This window comes from Choloepus didactylus, chromosome 2 (genome assembly GCF_015220235.1).
Source record: "Choloepus didactylus isolate mChoDid1 chromosome 2, mChoDid1.pri, whole genome shotgun sequence".
NCBI lineage: Eukaryota > Metazoa > Chordata > Mammalia > Pilosa > Megalonychidae > Choloepus > Choloepus didactylus.
The window spans coordinates 29,317,055-29,331,773 of record NC_051308.1 but is presented as its reverse complement, the minus strand read 5'-3'; the positions used below and the strand labels follow the sequence as shown (position 1 = coordinate 29,331,773).

The following is a 14,719-nucleotide window of genomic DNA, read 5'->3' as shown; positions in this document are numbered from 1 at the left end:
TCTCTGGTCAGTCTAGGTTGTTCATATGTTTCCAGGAAATTGTTCATTTCTTCTACATTATCCAGTTTGTTGCCATACAGTTGTTCATAATATCCTCTTATAATTTTTTTAATTTCTTCAGTATCTGCAGTTATGTCACCTTTTTCATTCATTATTTTGTTTATATGGGTCTTCTCTCTTTTTGATTTTGTCAGTCTAGCTAGGGGCTTGTCAATCTTGTTGATCTTCTCAAAGAACCAACTTTTGGTGATATTTATCCTTTCTATTGTTTTTTTGTTCTCTATGTCATTTATTTCTGCTTTAATCCTTGTTATTTCTTTTCTTGTACTTGGTTTAGGATTGGTTTGCTGTTCATTTTCTAGCTTCTTCAGTTGATCCATTAGTTCTTTGATTTTGGCTCTTTCTTCCTTTTAATATATGCGTTTAGTGCTATAAATTTCCCCCTTAGCACTGCTTTTGCTGCATCCCATAGGTTTTGGTATGTTGTGTTCTCATTTTCATTCGTCTCTATATATTTAGCAATTTCTCTTGCTATTTCTTCTTTAACCCACTGATTGTTTAGGAGTGTGTTGTTTAACCTCCAGGTATTTGTGAATTTTCTAAGTCTCTGATGGTTATTGACTTCTAATTGTATTCCATTGTGGTCAGAGAATGTGCTTTGAATAATTTCAATCTTTTTAAATTTATTGAGGCTTGTTTTATGTCCCAGCATATGATCTATTCTGGAGAAAGTTCCGTGAGCACTAGAAAAGTATGTGTATCCTGGTGATTTGGGATGTAATGTCCTGTAGATGTCTGTTAAATCTAATTCATTTATCAGATTGTTTAGGTTTTCAATTTCCTTATTGGTCTTCTGTCTGGTTGATCTATCTATAGGAGAGAGTGATGTGTTGAAGTCTCCCACAATTATTGTGGAAACATCAATTGCTTCCTTTAGTTTTGCCAATGTTTCTCTCATGTATTTTGTGGCACCTTGATTGGGTGCATAGACATTTACGATTGTTATTTCTTCTTGCTGAATTGCCCCTTTTATTAGTATGTAGTGGCCTTCTTTGTCTCTCAAAACATCCCTGCATTTGAAGTCTATTTTATCTGAGATTAATATTGCTACACCTGCTTTCTTTTGGCTGTAGCTTGCATGAAATATTTTTTTCCATCCTTTCACTTTCAGTTTCTTTGTGTCCCTGTGTCTAAGATGAGTCTCTTGTATGCAACATATTGATGGTTCATTTTTTTTGATCCATTCTGCGAATCTATATCTTTTAATTGGGGAGTTTAATCCATTTACATTCAACGTTAAAACCGTGAAGGCATTTCTTGAATCGGCCATCTTATCCTTTGGATTATGTTTGCCATATTTTTCCCTCTCTCTATTAATATCCTTTATTGTACCCATACCGAATCTCTTTAGTACTGAACCTTTCTCCAAGTCTCTCTGTCCTGTCTTTGTTTCTCTGTCTGTAGGGCTCCCTTTAGTATCTCCAGTAGGGCAGGTCTCTTGTTAGCAAATTCTCTCAGCATTTCTTTGTCTGTGAAAAATTTAAGCTCTCCCTCAAATTTGAAGGAGAGCTTTGCTGGGTAAAGTATTCTTGGCTGGAAATTCCTCTCACTCAGAATTTTAAATATATCGTGCCACTGCCTTCTCGCCTCCATGGTGGCTGCTGAGTAGTCACTACTTAGTCTTATGCTGTTTCCTTTGTATGTGGTGAATTGCTTTTCTCTTGCTGCTTTCAGAACTTGCTCCTTCTCTTCTATGTTTGACAGTGTGATCAGTATATATCTCGGAGTGGGTTTTTTTGGATTTATTCTATTTGGAGTTCGCTGAGCATTTATGATTTGTGTATTTATGTTGTTTAGAAGATTTGGGAAGTTTTCCCCAACAATTTCTTTGAATACTCTTCCTAGACCTTTACCCTTTTCTTCCCCTTCTGGGACACCAATGAGTCTTATATTCGGACGTTTCATATTATCTATCATATCCCTGAGGTCCATTTCGAGTTTTTCAATTTTTTTCCCCATTCTTTCTTTTATGTTTTCATTTTCCATTCTGTCATCTTCCAGGTCACTGATTCGTTGTTCAATTTCCTCTAGTCTTGTACTATGAGTGTCCAGAATCTTTTTAATTTGGTCAACAGTTTCTTTAATTTCCATAAGATCATCCATTTTTTTATTTAGTCTTGCAATGTCTTCTTTATGCTCTTCTAGGGTCTTCTTGATTTCCTTCATATCCCGTACTAGGGTCTCATTGTTCATCTTTAGTTCTTTGAGTAGCTGCTCTAGGTGTGTCTCTTCTGGTCTTTTGATTTGGGTGCTTGGGCTTGGGTTATCCATATCGTCTGGTTTTTTCATATGCTTTATAATTTTCTGTTGTTTTTGGCCTCGTGGCATTTGCTGACCTTGATAGGGTTCTTTTAGGGTTTGTAGACCAGTTGAAGTCCTTATCTCTAATTTATCAGATCTACAGCTTCGTGGAGTACACTTTCTCTAACTAACCAGCAGGTGGCGTCCACGAGCCACCTGTTCTCCACAAGCCAGATCTCCCCTGCTTAGCCTTTTTGGTGAGTGGGGGAGTGAGTCTTGTGGGGCCCAATTGGTGTCCCAAGCTTGCGTGTGTAGTTGGTGTTGCCTGCCCTGTATGTGGGGCGTGTTTCTGGGCAGTCGGGGAGGGGGGGTGGCCCTAACAATCAAATCTCCCTGATGATCCTAGAGTTTTAAAGCTACTGCAATAGTCTAATCCTTCAGTTCAGTCCTGCCACAGTTTGTCTCTGCCACTGACCCACAAGTCTTTGGTATTGGCGTATGGCTCCTGAGACTTGCAAGTGGGCCCCTCTTCCAGGCTGTGCACCCCGGGTCCTCTGTTGAGGGATGACTGTGCTATGTCGCAGGTGAGTGCCGTCCCCCCAGGGCAGTTCTGGGCTGCTGGGCTGTGTTGGGAGGCTCCCAGTCTGCTCAAATGATGGCTGAATGGGGCTCTGTTAATTCACACTGCTCCCCCTTCCCAGCTCTGGGACATTCAGCTGAGGTTGCAGGGAAGGCTAATGTCCACGCCCAGTTTTGTGGTGTGTGCCTGTTATTTGAAGCACTTCCGTCACACTGGGTTGTCTGGGGCAGCTCTGGGCTATGGGGCTGGTGATGGGCAGGAGTGTTTCCTGTCCACCAGGATGGTGGCTGTGAGCGGACACCCCCCTTTTCTTGGGAAGTTGTGTTGTTTAGTGAATTTTCTCAGCCACTGGATTATTGCCTTTTGTCTCAGAGCTCTCTTAGTTCTGCTCTTGACTTGACGTGCCCAAATTTCAATTCTTTGAAGCTTTCTGTATTGAGCTTCTTAGAGTAATTGTTTTAGAAAAAGCAAAAAGGATTTAAAAAAAAAAAAAAAAAAAAAAAACGGCCCTCCTCAGAGATCTAATGGGTTATTGAAATGCTAATAGACAAAGCAACCAGGGCCATTAAGGAAAGGTGCCCAGGGCAGAGAGATCAGCCTTGCTTCGGGATTTGCATATGCGCCTCAAGGCCTGATCTCCGCCCTTCCCCTTTCTGTGTTCACCAGAACTCCAAAAATCCTCTGCTTTTATTTTGGAGTTTTTCGTGTTGTTTTTTTTCTATGCCTGTCTCCTCTCTGCTGGGCTGGCTACTCTCAGAGTCTCTGGTGTCTGGCCTCAGTCTATCTATGGTTGGAGTTTGAATCAGTAGAATGAGTTTCCGGTAAGAGCAGCCACTGCAATTCTCCCTTCTCCTTCCTGGAGCTGACAGCCCCTCCTCCCCCGGGACTGAGCCTGGCAGGGAGGGGCGCGGGTCCCCTGGCCGCAAAAACTTACAGATTTCGCTGATCTCAGCAGTTCCACGTTTTCATGAGTGTTGTATGAAGTATGCCCAAAGACAGATTGCTCTGTGGTGGCCAGTCCACGCAGTTCCTGGCTTTTTACCTACTTTCCTGGAGGAGTAACTAAAACATACAGCTCACCAGTCTGCCATCTTGCCCCGCCCCCAGCATGTACTCTTAAGAGAGAAATAAGATAATTGGCCAGACATTTGACCCATGGTTGGCAACTAGTAGGTGTCTTTGGTGTCTGAATTAGTCAGTAGTCAAGTTTGCTGTGCCCCTCCCTTCTGTGTCCCCATAGTCTTTGGTGAATTTCAAGTTGATTCTTGCATGTCTGATTATTACTGCTCTTATAATCAAGTACCACACTCAATTCCAGAACTGAATAGGAGTCTACAAACCTTGTATGCCATTCTAGAATGGTCACTGACCTAGGTTTATTCATTAACTAAATTCCCAATAAAATGACCTCCAAGAGACATTCTAAATGTTAGGTACTTGGATTTCAGTGCTTTGATTGTTGTTTAGGATAGATTGCCATTTTTTTTTTTTTTAATATTCTGTCATGCAGCAAATATTTTTAATTCATTACCAGTAACTTGCAGATATGTATGTGCTAAGTATGGGTTTAGTCTTTCATTTCTATTTTATAAATGTTCCATATAAATGTAAATTGGATGAAAAATAATGAACAGAATTGGGAGAAAAGATTTTTATAGGTAAAATACATTGAACCATTAAGGAACAAGGAAAGAAAAAGGAATAAAAGAGGAATAAGCAAGAGATTAGAGATGAGAGTTAAGGGTAGACTCTGCATTCATCAATGAGTATAACCTAATTAGGTGATGTTCTAGTTTGCTAATGCTGCTGGAATGCAAAACACCAGAAATGGATTGGCTTTTATAAAAGTGGTTTATTTGGTTACAAAGTTACAGTCTTAAGGCCATAAAGTATCCAAGGTAAGTCATCAATAATCGGGTACCTTCACTGGAGGATGGCCAATGGTGTCCGGAAAACCTCTGTTAGCTGGGAAGGCACGTGGCTAGCGTCTGCTCCAAAGTTCTGGTTTCAAAATGGCTTTCTCCCAGGACGTTCCTCTCTAGGCTTCAGCTTCTGTCCAAAATGTCACTCTCAGTTGCTCTTGGGGCGATAGTCCTCTCTTAGCTTCTCTGGAGCAAAAATCTGCTTTCAAAGGCCATCTCCAAAATGTCTCTGTAAACTGCAGTTCTTTTCTCAGCTCCTGTGCACTCTTCAAAGTGTCCCTCTTGGCTGTAGCAAGCCCTCTCCTTCTGTCTGAGCTTATATAGTGCTCCAGTAAACTAATCAAGGCCCATACTGAATGGGCGGGGCCACTCCTCCATGGAAATTATCCAATCAGAGTTATTACCCACAGTTGGGTGGGGCGCATTTCCATGGAAACAACCTAATCCAAACATTCCAACTTAATCCCCACTGATATGTCTGCCCCACAAGATTGCATCAAAGAATATGGCTTTTTCTGGGGGGCATAATACATTCAAACCAGCACAGGTGGATTCATGAGTGGTTCCTAGAATTTCCATGCTGTCTTGCTAAATATTTAAACAGTTGAAACTACATTTGTTGCAGCTACACTATAGGCATTGGGGAAAGCTCTTGTTTCATAATTTTATAATGCTCATGTGTAAAATAGTATTTGATATCACCTATTAGTAATACTCCTGAGATATTTTACTGTAATTGAATATAAGTGAAAAAGAATGTTAACAATTTGGGGGTATTTGTGTGTATATCTTGTGGCTCTCTCCACATTTTGAGAATCTTTTTGAGCAAGTCTTAAAACTCATGGCTACATGGATTATAAATGTACTTTTTCACATACCTCACAAAATTTAAAGGCCCAATGCAATATAAATATTCACTTCTTTTCATTTGTCTGAAAGCTTATTTGTGAAGTGTGAGTTCTTGGTTATTAGGAAGGTATTCATCATTTGCAGTAAGATTAATATAGAACCTTTGAATTTCATTGTATCTCTGTTTTTCTTATGCTAGTTTCTCTTTTCTGGTCCTGGAGAATCAGCATGAGAGACCAGAGCTAATCCAAATGTTGCAATAGTGTGAGAACCATCATGAGCACCATCACCAACCCCTTTATACTTTCCATTGATCACTTTTCACCATCATAAAGTCAGGCAATTTGTACTTGTACTGGTTATACTGTAAATGTATTAATATACAATGAGATTGGGTTTTTGTCTTTTGTACGTATAGGGTTATATGGAAAGGATTAAACCAATGGTAAAAGATGGAGTTTATTTCCTATATGAGGCCCTACATGGACCACCAAAGAAAATCTTAGTAGAAGGTGCAAATGCAGCACTGCTAGATATTGACTTTGGTAAGTGAGATATGATTTATGGAGAGTTTGAGACCTAAAGTACTTGGGATGAAAATAATTAATGTTAGCATAAAGAAGTTTTAAAACAAGGCTTTTAACTTGTGTATTCAGGAATGATGGAGGTTTCTCATCTTATGCCACTGTCTTAAAAGAATATTGTGGAAAGCACAATACATATGTTGAATTTGATAGTTTGTTAGAAAAATGAAATCATTGTTTGGGTTCAGTGGGTTTGAGGTTCTTCAAATTGTAGTTTTCCTTGTTTGGTTCATGATTCAATTCCAGACCTCACCTCCCTGGAGCTGTAAATGAATCTTATGGAAGGATGACACTTTAATTCCACCATTTTTTATTAAAAAAAAAAAAAAAATCAGTAACTAATATTTACTGATATTAAACATGCATGTTGTCAAACCTCAGAAAGCCATTTTACCTCAATAACTCCCTGGGAATGAGATTCTGGATGGGTCCAGAGCATTTCCTCCATTTTCCAAGGTTAATGCTTATTAACTTCTTCATATTACTGCCCCATTAGTTTATTGGCCATCCCATCTAAGCATGATCTCACAAGACTAGGATGATTGTTCTCAGCTTTTATTGACATTTCATTGTCTTTGGACTCCAAGTATACCAATTAAAGTATATTTCTATATAGTAGATTTGTATTTTTAACACCATAATATGCCTATCCAATTGGAGAGAAAGCAGAGTATCTAATTAGCAGTGTAAATAGTTAAATGTGAAGGGAATCTTTGGGGGAAAAAAGTATACCAGTCTTAGTTAAAGCTTGTAATTTCTGTGATTATTTCCTGGATAGAATTAAAAATCTGGGGAAATGTTGAATACCAAAAAATTCTATACTGCTTTCCCTCCTGGAGGCTGGTGTACCTTAAAATTTTTGTATTGTAGAACCAAATTAATTTGTTTTAAATTAACATGAGACTCTTAAAATATATAGAATATAATTCTACATAGTGGAATAACACCCAGGGTTTCAGTATTAAATTATTTATCAATCTATTAATTGAGAACCTGCCAATACAGAGCTGAGTCAGTAACTGAGCATACACTCAAGGAGCCTCTCCTTCAGTTATAGCTATAACCACCTTTGTTTCTATCTCATTACAGAAAAAAAGAATCAAGAATAAAATGGGCTTTGAGAGGGCAGTTACAGTTATGTTCTAGTCTATCAAATACCCAGAATATATTCAAAGGCAAAATTTTAATAGTAATTCTGTTTTCAAATAATGTGTATATGTGTATGTATATTTTAAAGTTTGTTTCTATTTTTAGGGACTTATCCTTTTGTAACCTCTTCAAATTGTACTGTTGGAGGCGTTTGTACTGGTCTGGGTATGCCCCCTCAAAATGTGGGAGAAGTGTATGGAGTTGTGAAAGCTTATACAACTAGAGTTGGTATCGGTGCCTTTCCTACAGAGCAAGACAATGTAAGCCTGTTTATCAAGAAATCTAATTCAAAAAGTAGTAAAATAAAAATTCATGTTCCTTTTTTTTCTTAATCAATTCTTGTTTCCTGTACCTTTCACTTCTTTTGGTAGATTGATCAGGCAACATGTTACAAATAATATAATTACAATGTTACTAGAATACAAGAGGCAATAAATTGATAGCTTTAATAGAAAAGTGCAAGTTAGGGGATACGTAGATTATAGAAGGGAAAATTAAGACTGTAGGAAGTGACTGTAGCTCAAATTTCTGAGCGTTGTTTTCAGCCTTAATTCTCTTCAGAAAGGCACTTTGACATCAGCCACTGTCAGATGTGAGTTTGCCTTATGGTTTTCAGGAGAAACATCAAACTACCATGTTCTTGGGACAATTAGTTTAATTTATTTTAATAAATGCTTGTTAGCTATTTTGTTTTTAATCTAAATTTTACACAATTACCTTTATGACATGGTAAAAAAAAATTGTGAGAAAGAAAGTTCAAAGTGAATCTATTCCAAATAATGCCTCCTTCAGCTCAAATCTGTCATTTTATGAAACTCTATTTCAAATTACATTTCAGTCATTTGATTATTTTCTAATAGATATTTTAACTCAAAGAGGCTTTAGACTTGTTATATAATTGTTAGTATACTTCTACTCAGTTAACAGCATTGATATTTGAAAACTTTGGTATTCTGTTCCCTAGGAAATTGGAGAATTATTACAAACAAGGGGTAGAGAGTTTGGTGTAACTACTGGAAGGAAAAGAAGATGTGGCTGGTTGGACCTTGTTTTGCTCAAATATGCTCACATGATCAACGGATTTACTGCGTGAGTGTTCTTCATGAATATTTCAGGAATAGCAAAATTCATGACGACAGGTTTAATATAGGAAAATGCATGATGACAGGCTTAATATTGTGGGTTGCAAATTTGAGATAGTACCCTAATTGAAAAATATCATCCTTAGCTTCCAAATTAAAATTGTAGTTTCAGATAGAAGTAGACTAAGATACAGGGAAAGATATACGAGGAGAGGGACACCAAGTTATCTTCTTAGACATCCAAGGTTGGGAGAAAATCATGATACTCTTTCATATGTGTAAGTGTAGAGGGAGGCAACATAAATAAGTGGGTAGGTAAGAAGATAGGTAGGTAGGAAGGAAGGGAAGAGGAGGAAGGACAACAGGAAGGATAAACAAAGAATGGAAGGATGATAGGAAGGAAGGGAGCATACTGTGTATACAAGGGGAAACAGTATAGCACAGTGATGTTTGACTCCCTGGATTCAAATCTCAGACCCATGCATTTTGACTGTGACTTTGAGCAAATAAATCTTACTGTGCCTCAGTTTCATCATCTTTAAAATTGAGATAATACCCTTACCTACCTCATAAAGTTGCTATGAGAATTAGTTGAGAAATGTAGTGAAAGCATCCAGCACCCTGCCTGACACATTGAAAATGTTCAAGTAATGAAGTTGTTATTAACATATATACATAAATGTGTTCATATCGGTATTGATTAGGCTTAGTTTTTTTTTTTAGCAAATAACAAAACTAAAGGATAAAAAATTAATTTGTGGATAAGAAACCCAAACCTAGTGTGTTATCTAATTTCCACAGATTTTCCCTTAAAACCCTGTTTTCCAGTTAGTTTATTTGGAGATTTTGATGTATCGTGAAGAAGTCCTTGATGTGGTTTCCTCACTCCCCTTTGACAATTTCTGACCAGAAGGTTGGAGATGATGGTAACCAGAGTGAAGAAAGGAAGGATGATGGCATGTGTGTAAACATATGTATATATCTAGTGAACTCTTGAGATCATCCATGGTGAAAAGTGAGTTTTGCTGTATCCCATGGCCAAAGTATGCGTTCTAAACTATCGGCAGCCCTCCCACATGTTGATCAATCATAAGAAAGCTAAGCAAGAGTGTGTGGATCAATCAGTGAAAATCTTATTACAATTACTAGAAAAGTAACTCAGAAGTGAGTCAGTTGAGTCTTTTTATAATTTGAAGAACATGCATTAGTATATTGTTCTCTAGTGTTTTATGTGTGGCATGCATTAAAATATAATCAATCTGTTTTCAGAATTGCTTTGGAACTCTTAGTTTACACGAATTTTCCTTTAATCCCTCATCAAATTAGACGTTAGGACCTTTAAGAGTTTGCTGTTTTAACATTGCCTTTTCTCCAAAATTAGGTTGGCACTTACCAAACTGGATATTTTGGATATGTTTACGGAAATAAAAGTTGGAGTTGCTTATAAGTTAGATGGTGAAATCATACCTTATTTTCCAGGTACTTATTTTTTTAGACTATGTATATAGAGTAATATAAAGTGAATGTATTAGAGCAATTTCATAAAGCTCTTCTTTATAATTTTTGTTATAGAGTCACAGACTTGATATGCTCATTTGAATAATACAGGTCTATTCACTTACTAGCACTTATTTCATGGCTGCTATGCCGGATCGTAGCAAGCATGTGCTCAAAAGCAAAATAGGAAAGACCAAATCTGGGTACTTCTGGGCCCAGCTATGCTCCTCCTGAATCTCATCTTCTCTGTTTTGGCACCGTCTTCCATGTGGACCTTTCTTGGGAAAAGTGGGATAGGAGAAAAGAGTACTGCTTATAGTGGTAATACATTAACCCAACCTGTCCCTCAAGCCACATAAATTATTTTCTCTAATCTTTATTCTATGTCTAAAGTTTGGATGTAGGGAGACTTCCTTCCTGAGGCAATGTGTGTTTTCAGGCATAGCTGTATTTATGATATCTTCAATTACTCAAAAATTTCCATAAATATTTCCAACTTCCAGAAATAGGGACTGTTAATTTATTTAGTCATCCTATAAAAACTAGGAATGTGCCAAATGAAGGAAAATTGATTAGCTTCATGAAACTTGGTAGGCTGGTGGTTTTGTGACACATTAATAATAACCAGTCTTTGGGAAATTGAGGATAGCTGCAAGTTCTTAGAAAATATACATGTATTATTTTTCCTTTACATTTAATAAAAAAAAAAAAAGATATTTACTTGAAAAACTAGTTTTTCCAATATATGTTATTTGGTGGTTAATTCTGCTTCTACAGCTATTTCAAGAGTTAGTAAACTCAAACACCAAAGAGAATAGTCCAGTCAAACATAATGACAGTTAACATGTGGCAATATCTACTACAGAGCAAATATTTTAGTTTTACAGCAAAAACTAACAAAAGAGATAAAATTTGTTAATTTTGAGTTTCTTTTTAAAGCTGAGTTAGCTGTTTTAGGTCTGGTTCCTCTGGAAACAAACTGAGATGGAGATTTGAATCCAGGAAGTTTTTGGAGCAGGTTCTCGGCAGCATCGCTTGTGAAGGGAGAGGAGGGAGTAGTTGAGGGGCAATGCAGCCAACTCCATGAGGACCTATAGAACTAGGAAAGCCCTTTATAATTGTCCTGAATTGAGGCAAGTGGAAGGGACTTTGTATCTCTTATCGTCAGTAATTGAATAAAAGCTGTCCCTTGGGTGAGATAGCTCTCTTTGACCAAGGGCATTTCCTGGGGAGAGACTGAGCTGTGAGTCATCAGCAGGAAGTGCTGTCTTCTACCTGCTTGGGAGTGAGTGCCTCTGTCTTAAAGGGAGTAATCCGGGTACTGCAGCACAGTATTCAGTACAGTTCACTCCTGTGCTGTTTGGATGTACTTACATTGTAAAATAAGTTGGCCCCATCTAGGAATATCTCCTGCGGGATTCTGGTTGGTCTCTTTCCTAGGAAAACTTAAAAGAGGAAGGTTAGTGGTATAAATTACACTCCCTGCTATGGCTCTTGTAGTGGGAAAATAGAAGCAAGAGTCTCATTAAACTTTAAGTGAAGGTTCTACCTTATCATATTGAATTTCACATGTCAAAAGCCAGCAGGCAAAGAAAGGATTCAGTCACCATCTGGCAGGTGTAATTGACCCTGATCATCAAGATGAAGTATGGCTATTGTTACACAATGTGGGTGGAGAAGAATACATTTGGCACCCAGATGATTCACTGGGCATCTCTTGGTACTCCCCTGCCCTTCACTAATATTAAATGGACTAATCAGTAAACCAAGACCTGAGAAAGGCATGCTGAACAGAGACTCAGACCCCTCAGGATGTGGGTCTGGACTTCCAGTCAATACTGATTATTTCCTTCCTATCCTAATGATTCTAGATACCCCTCACCCTCAGCTAGCATCTACTAGTCTAGATGGCTCACCTAGTGAACTGCAATTTTCAAAGCCTTCTACTTTCCCATTACAGTAGCTCTTACCCTAGAGGACAAGGTACAAATATGGGGATTCTGGTACCTACCAGGTGTGTTTATTTCAATTTTATATATGGTGATTGGAGAACTGTCCATTGGGTGAATCTGTCAGCCAGTGGACCCACAGTGAGCTGGACTTGAACCAAGACTCCATTTATTGTCTGGCCCCCATGTGGCCCCGCTATTAACAGGGGACCATGTGATGCTTTGGGTCTCATGGTATAAATGTCAATTTGAATTCTGCATGTAACAGTCCTCAGAAAGACTGTATTCCCCTTTCCTCAGTGTATGGTACGGTATTGGTACTGTATACAATTGGTATGGTATTGCCGAGTTCGACTTCTGGAATCTGGCCTCTCCTTTGGACAATGATTTCCAGATGTCAGAAAATTGATTCAGATCTGGAAATCGGGCAAGTGTTTGTTAGATTTTATTGGGGTGGATGCCCCCAGCCCCCTGATAATCCATCCTTGATTTATTTTGGTTTATAAATGTTTGTTTGTCTGGGAATATCTCCTGCAGGATTCTGGTAATGCTTTTGTTAGCCACCTGTCTGCCTTGCTCCTAACCGTTTCCTTATCTCTCTAGTAGTTTGGTTCTTTTGGCTGCCACTCTGGCTTTGCCACTCATAATGATAACTAAGCCCACCTCACTTCTGAAATTTAAATGCTGCCACCTGGCCTTTATTTGGAGATTCTTATATTCCATTGCCATCAGGTTTCTGAGTCCTATAACCGAATCTCCTTCCATCAACCCTGGGGCTTAGATGATAATCATCACTGAGTTTTTCAACAATATTGATGCCCTTCTCACCATTACAGTTCTTATCACTTGGAAAAGAGTTCCTTCTGGATGTTCTTTGTCAGCTGGTGGGTTTTCTGGCCTTAAATATTTTTTTACTCTTCTCCTTTATTTAAGTTTTCTAATTCTTCTACTCATCTTCAATATGTTCTTAAACTCACCCAGTGAATTTTTCATTTCAATATTATACTTTTCAACTTTAGAATTTCCATTTAGTCTTTCATATAATTTCTATTTCTCTGTTGAGATTCACTTTGTTTACTTATTATGACTGAATTTTCTTTTAATTCTTTAAGGATATGTATATTAGCTGGTTTGAAGTCATTATCTATTAAGTTCATTATCTGGGTCATTTCTGGCTTGGTTTTTGTTGACCATTCTTTTCCTTGGCTATGGATCACATTTTTCTAAATCTAAGTCTAATGATTTTTTATTGAATATTGACATTGTAGATAATGTGTCATAAAGACTCAGATTCTGTTTTCTTCCCCCAGGAGTATTGGTTCTTATTTTAGGGGACAGTTTGGTTATTGGCTTATCATTTTGAATGGTTAGGAGCTGTGTTAGTTTTGTTTGTAGAAAGCCCAAGATGTTTCCCAAACCTCTTTAACCTGGTTTGAGTCAGTCTCCAAATTCTGTTTCCCTGTGCATCTTGGCATAGCTTGGTTTTAGACCTTGTTATCGGTGGTGTGTGTGTGTGTGTGTGTGTGTGTGTGTGTGTCGGGGCAGGGAGGGGGAGGGAAGGAGGATCTATAACAGGTCTTACTTTAGGGTGTGGTTTTTACTCTTAAGGAGCAGCCTTCCTGGTGTCTCAACTGGATGGCAGGGGTGTTAAGGAGATATCTTCAATTTGGCAGTCTGGAGCTTCAGTGTGCTTTTTCCTTTTTCCTTCTGCCAGCACTGCTTGACCTCTAAAGTCTTTGTTCCACTCTATATACTGTGTGGCACCCACTCTGGTAAGCCTCCAGTGGTCCTGCTCTTTCTATGTACAATCCATCCCTTAGCCACAGTTCATGTGGTACTCCCACACAGACTTCTGGGGCACCCTTCTCTGTAGAGCACCCTCATCTCTGATACCCAGCCATTCTGATATAGCTGCTTCAGTGTGCCTGAACTCTAATATCTACCTTAAATCATTGGGACCACTGTTCTCTCTCCTCAGACTCCCGCATCCTGAGCCACAGTCAGAAAGTTGTCACCAAGCAGAAAATCGAGTGATTGCAGGACTTCTTTGTGAATTTCCTTTCCCTCAGGAATTGCAGTATTGTGCTGTCTATTATCTACTACCTGTTAAGAGCCACGCCATATACTTTGTCCAGTTTTACAGTTGTTTACACTGGGAAGGTAGCCTGGAACCATGTACTCCATTATGGCTGGAAGTGGAACCCCCACCGAGTTTCTTGATTCCTTCTTCTACCATCTACCACAGCAGATCTGGCATTTCTACTTAGTTTGATGTATCACTTTCTCCAATTGTCCAAGAATATTCCTAGGAGCATGTTTTCATCATCTCAGAGTTCTGGCAGGGTATTAAATTTTGTATCATGAATCATAGAGTACTACCATAAAAAAAAATACTTTCCTATTTAACTTTATATTCCAACACCTCCTCCTCCACAGAATCTATCACTAGTTCTGTACATATTCTCTTGGCTTCTGCTGGTATATGTTGGCTTGGTCCTGCTTATTCTTCAGAATATTGTCCCATTCTTCCCTTAGTAGGCCCAGAACTTCCTTGGCCAGGTTTTGTTGTGACTTGACCCTAGATATTGTTTGCTGACCAGGAAAAGAGGTGTAGGTGTATTCTGAGAGTGGCGCATGATTCCTTGCAAGACAGAGGCCTTTACATCATCTTCAAGCAAGGGGGAGTCTTAGCCTTTAACAGGAAGTAGTAGACCATCTGCAGGCCCAGAGAGTTTGGGGAATCTGAAGATTCAGGATTTTTGAGTACATTGACCCAGATGTCCCCATCCAAAGTGTCAGGCTTCTA

General features: G+C 38.5%; 1 protein-coding gene across 1 annotated transcript in view; it reads left to right on the top strand.

Annotated features, from left to right (window-relative positions):
• ADSS2 (adenylosuccinate synthase 2) overlaps positions 1–14,719 on the top strand; it is a 59,724-nt gene that overhangs the window by 41,315 nt on the left and 3,690 nt on the right. The window contains exons 8-11 of the mRNA XM_037822363.1: positions 6,071–6,197; positions 7,491–7,645; positions 8,350–8,474; positions 9,849–9,946. Coding sequence (XP_037678291.1) covers positions 6,071–6,197; positions 7,491–7,645; positions 8,350–8,474; positions 9,849–9,946 — 505 coding nt within the window. The remainder of the gene's footprint in view (positions 1–6,070; positions 6,198–7,490; positions 7,646–8,349; positions 8,475–9,848; positions 9,947–14,719) is intronic.